The sequence below is a fragment of the Pteropus alecto genome, unplaced genomic scaffold (assembly GCF_000325575.1).
Source record: "Pteropus alecto unplaced genomic scaffold, ASM32557v1 scaffold88, whole genome shotgun sequence".
In the NCBI taxonomy this organism is placed as follows: domain Eukaryota; kingdom Metazoa; phylum Chordata; class Mammalia; order Chiroptera; family Pteropodidae; genus Pteropus; species Pteropus alecto.
In genome coordinates, this window is record NW_006494611.1 from 12,586,360 (window position 1) to 12,599,653 (window position 13,294).

General features: G+C 39.5%; 1 protein-coding gene across 1 annotated transcript in view; it reads right to left on the bottom strand.

Annotated features, from left to right (window-relative positions):
- Positions 1-13,294, bottom strand: part of ENTPD1 (ectonucleoside triphosphate diphosphohydrolase 1) — an 80,960-nt gene that overhangs the window by 3,108 nt on the left and 64,558 nt on the right. Inside the window, exons 6-9 of the mRNA XM_025042332.1 lie at positions 12,938-13,177; positions 11,425-11,682; positions 5,582-5,698; positions 1,809-1,946 (exon numbers count right to left, since the gene is read on the bottom strand). Of these exons, the coding sequence (XP_024898100.1) occupies positions 1,809-1,946; positions 5,582-5,698; positions 11,425-11,682; positions 12,938-13,177 (753 nt within the window). The remainder of the gene's footprint in view (positions 1-1,808; positions 1,947-5,581; positions 5,699-11,424; positions 11,683-12,937; positions 13,178-13,294) is intronic.

Genomic DNA, 13,294 nt, shown 5'->3' on the forward strand with positions numbered 1-13,294 from the left:
AAGGGGAAGGGAGTTGAGGAGTGACAGGAAGCAGGCAAAGGATAAAAGCATAATGATTGTCCCTGGCCTTTTACATCTATGCTAGGGCCAGGAATCTCAACCATTGTAAAATCAGGACTTCTCTTTGATTAAACTAGGGGAAAATTGGGGAATGACCTCAGCAAGTCAATCTGACTTTATGGACTTTGGAAGACTGTGCATATGCATCAAAAAGGATTCTTATTAAGTGATAAAACATGCTCTGACCCTGCCATCTTCCTAGGAATATTTCCCAATTGCCTCAAAACTTATTGAAATGTAGGGAGTCTATGAATAATAAGTAATTCGGGAAATGTTTTTATTACATAAGTAGAGCATGGTCATAGTAGAAAAGTTAGAAAGTACAGAAAATCCTAAAAAAAAATAAAAACCATCTATACTTCACCACTCAGAAGTTGCTGCTATTATCATTTTGCGACATATCCTTCCAATCCTCTCTGTTTTCTCTTATAAAAAATGAGATTAAATTTATGTAGAATTATTCACTTAATAGTCATCCCATGTCTCTTAAAGGATTTCTATAACTTCATCATCTATAACTGCCTCATATGTTCATTTTTACTCACTTTATCCAATTATTTATAAATCCCAGAATGGAGTAATTGGATAAAATGAAGCGCATATTTTAAGGGTCTTAACCCATATTGCCAATACAGTCTCCCCAAAGGTTGTAACACTCCAGCCAATACCAGTAGTGGAATATTCCTCTCCCGTCACCCCTTACCAATACTGGGAAATTATAATCTGTAAAGAAAACCACTTTCCTTTATGGGGACAAGAACCTTATCTGTGTGTGTCAAGGAAAGCTCCAGAGTTACAGTTATCGCCTAGGGTTTAGAAACATTGGGTCATTCATTGGAGTTTAAAGAATACAAATCACTTGTAAATTTGATATAGACATATCCTTCAAACAGACAAAATTAACTGTGATAAAATGGAAGGATGGACTGGAAGGGATATTAAAACAAGGTAAAGATTTATGTTTGAATTAGCAAGGTCAGTCTTGACAAGAGTAATCAAATTAGTATCCTCAAGGCGACTACAGTGCTCTGTCTCAATGTTATATTTTGCTTGGAATCACTATATTTAATAAAGAGGATAACTTGTTTTTGCCATTAGTGGGTATGGGCTTGAAAGGCAGAGAAATGCAACTCTTGATATTTTTTAAGCACAAGTTGCCCATGAGTCACGCAGCCTATATAAATGTTTCTCTGCCTGCAGGTGGCACTGTGGTAAAGCACAGCAGCGAGGCTGCCGCTTCCTTTGCGCTCTTGCTAAGCCTGGCTTCTAAACACAGATCCCCATTCACAGCCACTCATCTCTTTCTTCATACTAAGCTTTCAGATTGGTCAACCTTGAAGCTCCAACCAGCAAAGCCTTCACCCCTTATGAGAAACCATCACCATCCTTTCCAGAGTCATGGAAAGGGCCATTGGCGTGGATATTGAAGTCAGTACACAGAATCACTGTGGCTACTGTTACATTACTTTAATGTCTCATTTTGTTTCTTTGTTTTATAAAGACTTCGTCACTGTTACGTAAGCAGAAAGGAAGGGCTGAGAATGCGGGTAGCTCTCCTTATAGGATATCCACAACTAGATGGTTGACAAACTCAGAAGGGTTTGACACAAAATGCCAACTTGGGTTAGAGGTAAAGTGGTGGATCAGGCCAAAACTCAAACAAGGTTGACTCCTACCTCTTTCAGGCCCAAAGCTTCTTCAGTCACTACCATTCAACCTCCCCGAAACCCATCGAGTACCCAAATTACCTTGCCCATGAAATGAATATTCTTCCAGAAATCAGGTGTGATGTGATAGGCCCTCTGAAGGAGAGAGATAATGTAGGTTCCGGAAAAGCAGTATTCACTCAGATACTTCTCATGTACTTCACCAAAATTTCTCTTCAGCTGGAAGCGAAGTGAAGGAAATATAATATTTGTACAACAGGGACCTCTCCATAGCCCTCTCTTTCATTGACTGGGAGAGGGGAGAGCCCCAGCGCACACAGACCTGTGAGTTGGCCTCCCCAGAGGGCTCTGGGAGCAGTGCTGCTCTCCAATGCGTGCAGGGGCTTAGAGCTTAGGATCTGTTTCGAGAACTTCCCACAGAGCTCCATAGAATATTAATAAGGAAAAAGGTAGTTTCTGTGTTCTAGTAGGTCAGAAACATGGAATTTTAGTATACTTTTTCATCCCTTGTGAAACTTGTTTCACAATCAGATTAGCATGTTAAAGGTAAGAAAAATCTTGCATGAAAGAAGTCCATTAATCAGAGTTTTCTATATGCTCTTGACCAGAGTCTCTGTTCAGAGCCTCTACAAGCATCTTAAGGAAATAGTGTCATAAAAAGCCACCTGGACTAGCAGCATCAGCATCCCTTAAGACTTTGTTCGGCCTCACCCAGAACTACCAATGCAGAATGTGATCACATATACAGTAAAGTTTGAGAAACAGCTCTGGAACACAGTTTAGGAAGCATTTTGCTCAAGACTGCTAAAAGTGCCAACATCTCACCTTCTGTCCTCTGTCCTTACGTAATATCTCTCTCTCTCTCTCTCTCTCTCTCTCTCTCTCATTTTTTTTGCATGAGTCACACAAGGGAATCTTCTTTAGTCTTTCATGTGTTTACTCACCCTACTTCTGAATGAAGATATTAAGGGCTGCCTGCCAACCCTTGCCTTTACCAATCCTAGCTGTTGTAAATATGTGCCCAGATGTCTACAATTTGCTCTGCTCCTGTCCTGCCCTTAATTAGACAGCAACAAGCCAGGACATCTCTAGCTCAGCCCAGAGTTCTTTCTGCTGCTTTATTCCTCAGCCCATGAGGTAGGCATTCCCTTTTAGACACCCTAGGCAGAGCGAGAACTAGTATTCGTTAAGCATTTATTATCTACTAGGAATTATGCCAGATATTTTATATGTAGGGCCTCCTTGCTGTCTGTCCGCACCACCCCCCCACCCCTTTTGTCCAGATTTCTCTCCTCTCACAAGGAACATCCCATCTCTAAACAACTGCTAAGTGGAGTCTGTTTCTTATTTGGCTCCTGCCAGCCCTCAATCTCTGTAAGATTAAGTTCACACCTAGCCTGCCTTGTCCTGCTCCAATGGAATTCCTTGAATGACCCAGCTTGGAAACTGTTTTTAAATAAATCACAGCCCTTGAAATTCATCTTTGACCAGCTCCTCTGCATGTGACATTCTCCTCGGACCTTAGTGTGACATCAATTGACTTTGCCTATCCAGGTCCCCACCCCTTTCTTTGGTAACTGTACTCTGCTTTTCCTTTGTGGAAAGACCTCTTCTCCCATTTGATGTAGTCTTGTCAGGCCTGTCAAACAAAAACTATGGGGTACAGGATTCCAAGAATCCACTTCTGCAACCCCAAAGTTCTTAAAGGCTGGCCTGTCCCTTGTGGGGAATACCATCTGGGCCTAATTTCCCTAAATTCTTTAACATTCCTATCCTCCTTTCTGGGAAACTGTACATTGGCTATGCAGTCTAACTTGCCAAAGATTAATTATGATACTACCCAAAAAATAAAGAAGCCAAAGGTATCTACCTAGTTTACCAATCCAGAATTGATCACATTTTTTCAATTACAATTGACATACAATATTAGTTTCAGGTGATTAGACATTCATGTAACTTACAAAGTGATCACCCCAATAAGTGTAGTACCCACCTAACACCATACATACTTAACAATATTATTGACCTTATTCTCTATGCTGTACTCTACATCCCCATGACTATTTTATAACTGCCAATTTGTATTTCTTAATCCCTTCAACTTTTTCAACCCAGAATTGATCATGTTAATGCTTGTGGACTCGATGCTATGTGCTCTCCAAATGGGGTGATGGTTCACCCTCCTTTGCATTTTATTTCCCCTGCCAAAGCAGGGATAGGCAGCACGACTGCAGGATGTATAGAGCATCTTGCCCATTTTCAGCACATAATATAAGCTTTAAAGTGGTTAGTTCTCCATCTACCAGGTGTCTAGAAAGGACATTCTCAAACTCCAGTCACACTAGGGTAGCAGTCTTTCCTCATGTTGAGGTTAGCAGGAAAAGAAGAAAAGAGTTAACCTATAACAAGACAGTTGAAAAAAATGAACACTGGGTCATTACACCCATCTCAACATTCTAGCTCTGGGTGAGGGTCTGGGTCTCACCTGCAACTCCACTCCCCTATCCAGCCCTTAACACCTCATCCTTCCCCCACCAAATATTTCAGAACTTCTCCCAAATGCAGGCCTTTCTGAGCTTAATTCCAGGGCCTCTGAGCAATTCCTCATGTGACTTACCTGTACAGACTGACAGGTCTGCATATTTTAAGATTTCCAACCTAATATATTCTGATGAAATAAAAAAGTAGATGGGGGGTAAGGAGAGAAAATCTGACAGAGCTTTCACTCTGAACAAGAAGAAATTTCTTTTTTTTCAAAGAGCAGCCTACATCTGCTTCCGCAGCAGCTATACATAGGCCTGATCTCAAGTCACCTCGTCTCCAAGATGCTCATCTTCTTCCACAGATCACCACCAATTGCAAAATGCTTGCCCCTAAGTGTTTCGTAAACTGTAAAGTGTTGAGGCATATTTGAGTGGCTCTTTCTGAAAACCCTGACTACACTTCCTTCGTATTTTAACTCTGACAAAGTACTTCAGGAGAATTCCAAACCTCCAGGCTCTTGCACAACCTTCCTTCCCCCATCGTCAGTGCCAATTAGAACCCGTTTTTAATTAACAGCATTTTTTCAGAATGAAAGCACCATTCACTTTTGCAACTGTGTCAACTTAAAACAGCTGCTGTTTTGAGCTACCCCCAGATGATCTGTCTTTTTTAATCAGAGTAGATCTCATACCTCTCTCCTTTCTGGAAACTTTCATCAAATAGCAACAGATCTTAAATGTGCTTCAAATTTATGAATAAGTAGGGGATATCTTGGACCTGGGCAGTGAGAAAGGGTCTTAATGCAATGGTGTCTGTGGCAGATTCTCTGAACTGCCCATCTTCTTTGCCATAAAAATTCTGATTTGGGGTTTGGGGAGCAGCTCATGATGGATCTAAATCTCTAAGCCAGTCATAAAATCCTGCACCCTGCTTTCCTAACCAGTTCTGGCCAATGAGGTATAAGAGAAACCGCTAAGGAGCTTCTGGGATAGTGTTTGCTTTCCTATGGAAAAGAACAGATGTGCCTGGGTCTACCCTTCTTCTGACCTAGAACATGGCTGTGATCCCTGAATCTAGATCTGAAGACGTAATGGCTGAGATAGTGAAGCTGCTGACTCCATTCCAACAGCTGCCTACTGCCAGGTATCATGTTAGGTGAAAAATATAAGACCTCTTTTGTTTAAGTCATTATGTGCCAAGTTATTGAGGGGTGCCGGTGAACTCATTGCGAACTGAGTGCCCCATCTGGGCTTCTCTAACATCTTTGCTGGATCTTGGTCAAATTAGCACATCTCGAAGGGCAGACTCACATCCTCCATGCTGTCAAGGGCACACGGCAATTGTAACAGCTGCTGTTTCCAGTCACTTACCTCTTCCCAAGGCAGAGAGCAGAACTTTTCCACCGTGTCAATCACCTTTTCCTGAGAATAGGGTTCCTCTGATGTAAGGTTTAAAAACTTCATCACATAGTAATAAGCTGAAAATGCCTGCAAGAGAAAAATGCAGTTTTGTACTGTGTCCAACATAGAGGGATTCAACTCACCTTCCGGAAGGTGAGTTGCTTCTTCTCTTTCCTGCCTTAAATGGTGCCAGTTTTTAGGGGAAATCATTTTGGAGGTCATAGGAGCACATCATTTGTTTATTCAACAAACACTCTGAGCTCTGTGTGCCAGACACTGAGTTGAGTCACAGTCTACCATGATTATTAGAAGGGAGTTAAAAGCTTTCTCTATGCTAGAAGTAGTTTGGATTAGGGATTATATTTTGCCTTCTGTAAAATTACTAAACTAGAAGTGACTATAGAAAGGAAATGTGATTCTCAAACAAGCCAACTGCATTCATGTGTAATTCTCATGGGCAAAGATACAGGATGGCAAAGAAATAGGCTTTTGGTGGACAAAGAACAGGAGTTAGCAGGGATCCCATAAGGGACTCAATTCGGACTCGGAGAACAGGAAAAATATCCTCTACCAGACAAGTTCCAGCCTTATGCTTTAATTCCAACCAAAGCAAGCCTAATGTCAGCTTAAAATTCCATTATTTACAAAAATATTCTCATACACATATAACATATCTAATTTAACAAAAATGAATGTGAGTGTATTTGTCCTTTTAAATAAGTTTTCTTTTCTTTCTCATTTATTTTTTGATTTTTCTCCTCTACTTCTAGTTCTAACGTAAGCCCACATTTATAACTTCATATGACATGTTCCATTTATTCCCCATTACTTGTGTAATCATATACAAATATACATACATAAAGAATTTGCTTTTTATATGAAATTTTAAACATTCTGCTTCTTGCTTCTCTTAACAATCTTTTGTGGAAATCTCTCCAAGTCAGGTGGGGACAGTAACACCTACGTAAGAGCCCATGGTGTGAATGTCTCATAATTTATTCAACAAACCCTGCCAGCAGGCTTTCCCTTGATGCCAGGATTTTTGCCTATGAACAATGCTGCTATTAATTCTTCTGTACACTTAGCCTCTGAACTGGTATGCTCATTCTTTTGGGGAAGTCGAGCCGCCTAGGAGCTCAGAACTACAGTTTCCACATCCCTTGAATTTGGGAATTCCAACATTTTAAATACTGTTGGCTGGTTACAGAACAAGATCTTGGTATGATCCTCTTTCTACTATCTTAACCCAAGCCACCATCATCTCTTGTGTGGTCACCGTAGTGGCCTCTTATTTGGTCTCCATGTTACCTTTCTAGTCCTCCTATTCCAATCCATCCTGCACATGGCAGTCACAGGAATCTTTTAAAAACAAGTTTGATCAAATCACTACTCTGCTTAAAGCCTTCACTGACTACTAATTATACCTACAATAAAGTCCAGACTCTATCAGATCTCTCAAGGCCAGGCATATTCTAATCCTTCCCATGCTGCCAACACCATCTCATAATAGCCCCAAATTGGAAACAACTCAATATTCATTAACTGTGAAATGGCTAGATAAACTTTAGTGTATTTATGCAAAGGAATACTACATTGCAATGACAGAATGAATTACTGTTACAGGGAACAACGTTGCAACAACATCATATCAGGCAATATTGAAGAAAAGAAGTCAAAAAAAAAGAACAGACACTGATTTCAAGAACTGGCAACACTGATGATCTATGGTGATAGATGTCAGAGTAGTGGTTGTCTTTGGAGGGGGGATTAGCAACTGGGAAAGCAGACAAGGGAGCCTTTTAGAGTATTGGGAATGTCCTATATCTTCATCTAGATGATGGACTCATAGGTGTATCCCTTAAACACTATCAAGTGGTGGCCTTAAAATGTGCACACTTGAGGATGTAAAGTATAGCATAGGGAATATAGTCAATAATACAGTAATAACTATGTATAGTGTCAGATGGGTACTAGATTTATCAGGTGATTAACTCATAAGTTATATAAATGTCTAATCACTCTATTATATACCTGAAACTAATATAATATTTTATGTCAACTGTAACTAAAAAATAAAAATGTTTTGAAATGTGCACATTTTACTGAAGATGTGTTAGACTTCAGTTTTTAAAATAGAGGTGAGCACATTTTAAATATCCATACATATCTTGTCAGATTCTCTTTCAAAAAATTAGATCACTTTACAACTATAGGAGACCATGTATTTTTTTTACGCTAGAGCTTAAAACATGTTCTATTTTCTATGAGTCTCAGAAATGGTCCTTTATATACTCATCCAAACAGGGTTATTGATTTCTTCTAAAGCCCGGAATTATTTTCTTTCCAAACCTCTGAAATATATCTTCATCCTCAGTCTTCCTAAAACCACCACCATTTTCCTGTACTATAGAAATATGAGTTTATGGATCATAAACCTCAAACTAAGGCATTTAAAGATTTAAAAAAAAATTATCTTTAAGCTTGGGTGGAAAGCTCCTAGAATACCAGAGGTAAGTCTCCTATCTGGTCCACATAGGAACCCATTGAACTACCTGCAAGTCTCTGAACATGCTTCATTCCCACCTCCAGGCTTCTGTGCATGCTGGTCCTCTCTCTCTAGAATATTCCAAATACTACAGTTCTTTTGCCAGGAATGTACAATATTCCAGACACTCTGGCAAGCCCAGAAATAAAAAATGAAAAAATATACCATCTCTGCCTTCCAGGGCCTCAGGACATAGTGGGGGAAATAGACATGTCAACCTATAAAGACTACATATTCTTGCCAGCCAACATTTGTGCAATTATAACCCCATAGAAATGTAATATATGTATTCCTATTCAATTTAATTGAGTTGGTTTCAGTATAGCAGTCTAACCTCTCTGAAATTTATTCTCGTTTTTGTGATATCAATTGCCCATCCTCCTCCCTGCTCCCCCAACTTTGGAGAATCTCCCTTTGTCCACTCTGACATGGCTTCTGAAACTGCATTCATTAACCTCCAAACTGCCAAAATTAATAGCTTTTTTCTCATTCCACCTCTTCTTTGACCTTTGGTTGCATATCATTCATTCATTCATCCAACAAAGATTTACTAAGTACCAACTATGTTCTAAGAAGTGATTGAAACACTTCTTTGACCTTTGGTTGCATATCATTCATTCATTCATCCAACAAATATTTACTAAGTACCAACTATGTTCTAAGCAGTGATGAAAAGCCCTGCCCTCTGTGGAAGGCAGCAGAACTCTAACAAATAACAGTATGAAGGATAGTAACGAGTGCTATAAAAATAAAGCTTTTTGTTACATACCCTACATATACAGAGCCGTTATGCAAATTAGAGAAGCCCACAGAGAAGGTATAGTTCATTTATAATTTCTTCCAGACCAGATGCAATTTATTTCAGGGGTCATTTTTATCATGAGAACTGTTGCCTGATAATATAACTGACACTCCACCTTTATACGGTTTTCAGGGAAACAAATCCAGAAAGTTAACCTAAAGCCAAATTTATCCATAAAGGAAGAAAAAGGGTTTGTTAAATCATTTTCCAAAGATCCAATTAAAAACATATTGATAGTACTTTGGAAAAAAGATTAAATAAAGCATTTCTAGTTAGAAAAGGAACAGGCATTACAGTCTAATCTCAAGATTCTGCCTCCAAACTAACCACCTGACATATTCCCCTAATCCTCATTCTAATTTGATTACTTATTTTAACTTGCTTCTCTAATTTGTATTACTAGCCATTAGATTGGCTCTGCCCTGGCAGGAAACATTTTAGAGGCCGGAGTAGCATCAATTTTAGGGTCGTTTGCCTCTGGCATATTTGTCTGCATTTGCTTTCCATACTTCTAAATAGATTTGACCTCTGACACTTTTGTAGCATTCATTCCCAGCCACTGCCCTGTATGACTTCATTGTTCTACTTTAATCTCTAGTTTCTATGTAGTTTTCATTCTAGATTAAGGGGCCTAATGTGGGATTCATAGGTCCACCTCAAGGAATCATAATATCTTTTAAATTGTTGCAAAAAAAAAATTTTGACATCCCTTTATATGTCCATTTTTCTGCTTGGAAGATCCTTAGCTTTCATCACATTCTTCAGAGAGTCTTGTGATCCCTTGAAGAGTTAAGAATGACTCATCTACTGAAGACATTTAGGCTAAGTGAAATAAGCCAGTCACAGAGGGACTAACAGTGTATGATTCCACTTATATGAGGTACCTGGAATAGTCAAATTCATAGTGACAAAGTAGAATGATGGTTTCCAGGGCCTGAAGGGGAAAGAGGACCAGAAAGTTAGTTTTTTTGTTTAATGGGTAGAATTTCTATTTGAGAAGACGAAAAAGTTCTAGAGATGGATGGTGGTAATGGCTATACAATAATGTAAATATACTTAATTCCCAGAACTGTACACTTAAATTTTCTAGTATGTATATTTTACCACACGCACACACAGAAAAGGCATTACTGGTTTAGACAGCCTCAATATTTTGCTTTTAGCCATTGCTTTGAATAGAATCAAATATGTGAAATCATGAAATAATGCTATTATGTAAAGAATAGAAAATGAAATAAATATGGCCTTCTATTACAAACACTTGAATCAGATTTGATGTCTTAAATCCCCTCTCCTTTATATATTTTTTAAATTCATAAGGTAATCATGATACACACACACACCACACAAAATTTCTCTGCAGCCACAGTGGAGACCAATTCATGGAATTAGAATGAAGGGACAAACCTGCTACCTGCGCTGGGAATGTATCTATTCATCTTTCTTTCTTAGACAGTTGTGCTCCAGGATAAAGCAGACAAAAGTCCTTGTTTCTATGAATGCTATCTTAAGTGACTAAGTGAGATAATGTATATAAGTGCTTAGTCAATAATTGGCACTTGATTAATTGTAGCTAATCTTGCAACATATTACTAAACTATGATTACAGTAAGTGCTTGGTTTCCAGAACCAAAATGTGAAATTTGAATAATGAATAGGTCAAGGGGCACCTCTTCTACCTCTGCTCAAATATTTTTTATTTTGGAGTAATTAAGAAAAGAAGGAATTTGGAGTTGGGATTCAAAGAGTCCCCCCACTCTTTAAAATGCAATGAAAATGATGATATCTTCAGTATTTCCTTGGGGTTTCCTGAGTTTCTACTTCCCAATTTTTTTTTTATAGAGGAAAACCTTGCTTGAGACACCTAACTGCTGCTTCTCCTTCTCTGACATCTGAGAAGCCACCTGTGGCAGATTCTAATGAGTGTCTACCAAATAACCAGCCCCCTTCTTCTGGCTTACAGGTTCCTGATTCTATCCCAAAAAAGAATGCAGTGTGCTCAGGAAAGATTCCTCAGTTCCAGAGGATGAACAGGGATGGTCACCCATTCATGAACAGGGATGGTCACCCAACCATGGTCACCCATTCCCCTTTATTATAAATTGGTTTAGAGGTATGCATTTCACCACATTCTGGCCGATGGCATCTCTAAAGATGTTTGTTGCCACTTCTGCAAAATTGAATTTGTGTGCAAGAGAAATTTCCATCTTTCCTGCTTTGGCTTTGCATGTAAAGATACAACACTTAGAGCAATAGCTGCCATCTTAACACCATAAGAAGAAATGGAAAAGCTGATTCCAAGTCATCACATTTTTAAGCCGAAGAACTAGCCCTGAATTATCTACCTCAAGACTTATTATCATGTGAGAGAAATATAAATCTTATTATTTAAACTCTTTGTAGGCACATATTCCATAACTCGCAGCCAAAATCATCCTAACCAAACTTATCATTTCACAAACTTACCCCAAAATGTCCTCGGAGTGGCGGCAAGAAAATCTTATCAAAGGAGCAGTGCGAGTAAGGGCAGTTACTTGTGTTGAAGAGTTGAAAGATGCTTTGCTGGCACTGTTGAAAGTTTCCAGTGCCCTGAATTTGCAATTGTTGGAATTCAAGTATCTTCTTGTATTTCTTGGTGCAAGGGCTGTCTTGAAGGTCACTAATGTTCATTACCCTGTTGTATCCATGGTTAAAGCACGGGTCCCTGAGGATTTTGTCTGTCTCCTGAATGGAAAAAAATCACTTGAAGGGGTCATGTGCAACTGCTTTGGGTAAAAAGCACCAGTCTAACTTTATTAATGTGTAGGAATTATACAACATCCTAGCACTCAGCATTGGCATCGGTATGCCTCTGACCTGCCTTTTTCAGCCTTGGGTACAGTCAGATTTATATAACAGGCATCAGAAGTGGTATCTGACAAATGGTATCATTTACACCAGATGTAAATCAACTTTCTCTATTCATAGAAAGCTAATAGAGTTCAAGATGGGCCCAGAAACGCCTTTGGTTTGTAATGTTCCCTAGTGCTTAGTTCTAATCACATAGATCAGAAGTAGATTCTGAAGGAAAACACTCAAGGCTCAAAATTCTGAGCCTGAGATAGGTCTCTAGGAGTCAGTTTACACCCCACCCCCACCCCCACTTCCAAGCAAAAAGTCAGAATCTTCCAAGGGCTGGAAGTACCTTGATCATTTAACCCAGGAGTAGCAAAATGGGTTTTTAACCCACACTCAATATATTTCAAGAGAAGAAAGAGGACTGTTGTGGATTAGAGGCTCAATGGAGCTTTGGAGCTCAGAAGGCGTATCTCAGCAGCCCCTGGTCCCGTGGTGTCATCATATGGATAGTGCTTCTGAGAGCCAGAGAGTGAGCTTTGGAAGAGAGCAGAGAACTGGTTGTCCTTTCAGTGGAGACAGAGAACAGCTGGATGTGACATCCTTGCTCTGTGTTTATCAGGGCGTGACTGGTACTCATATGATTTCAGTATGTTTAACTTTTCTTTCCTTCAAAATGCAGAAAGTATCTGAGGACAAGATTTGAAGTGTTGATCAATAAATTTTGTGTTTTCCCTGTTTTTTTTTTTTTTTTCTTTCCTTCTCTCCAGGTTTCTAACAACCCTGTTTAATCGCTAAGGAGGTTAAAAAGCGGTAAAGAGGTTATAAATTGCACACGCCCTCCCCTGTAACAATAGTCTGGTACATAATTTTCATTGTCAACCCCACAGGGGTGAGAATTTCCCAAGAAAGGATCTGAGTCGTGTCCTTGGAAATAGTACAATAAACAAACACAGGAGGTGATGTCTGGATGGAACGATTCATAAGGGTCTACCAGATCTACTTAGATATCCTGTCTGAAAAGGTTTGGAAAGTATAGTAGTCCACTTCAGATCAATTACTAAAGTAGAAAGAGAAAACAACAGGATGTGGGGGCTGCCAGCCCAGATGTGGGGAAGGCAGGTCTGGATTCAGTTATACTTGCCCGAATGTCCTTGGCCAATTTCTGCAAGAGCGCTTGATCCTTCCCATAGCACAAGAAGCTCTGTGTGTATACATTGTAGTTCTTGCCATATAGACGGAAGTACAGGGCATTCTGTGGAGACTCAATAGTCTGGTTTTGGGGCACAAAAGTGATTTGCGTAGAGGCTCCCCCAAGGTCTAAAGCTCCATAAGTTTCCTGACTATCGCTTTCATTTGTCATCAGGTTGAACCACCTCGATTTCTGAAAGAGAATGCAGTTATGAGTGGTATAAGTCTCTGGACATCCCCCTTTGCACATTATCTCTTGGACTCGGGGACTTCCTAATGCAAAGGAGCAGGGGCATAATGGTGACACAAA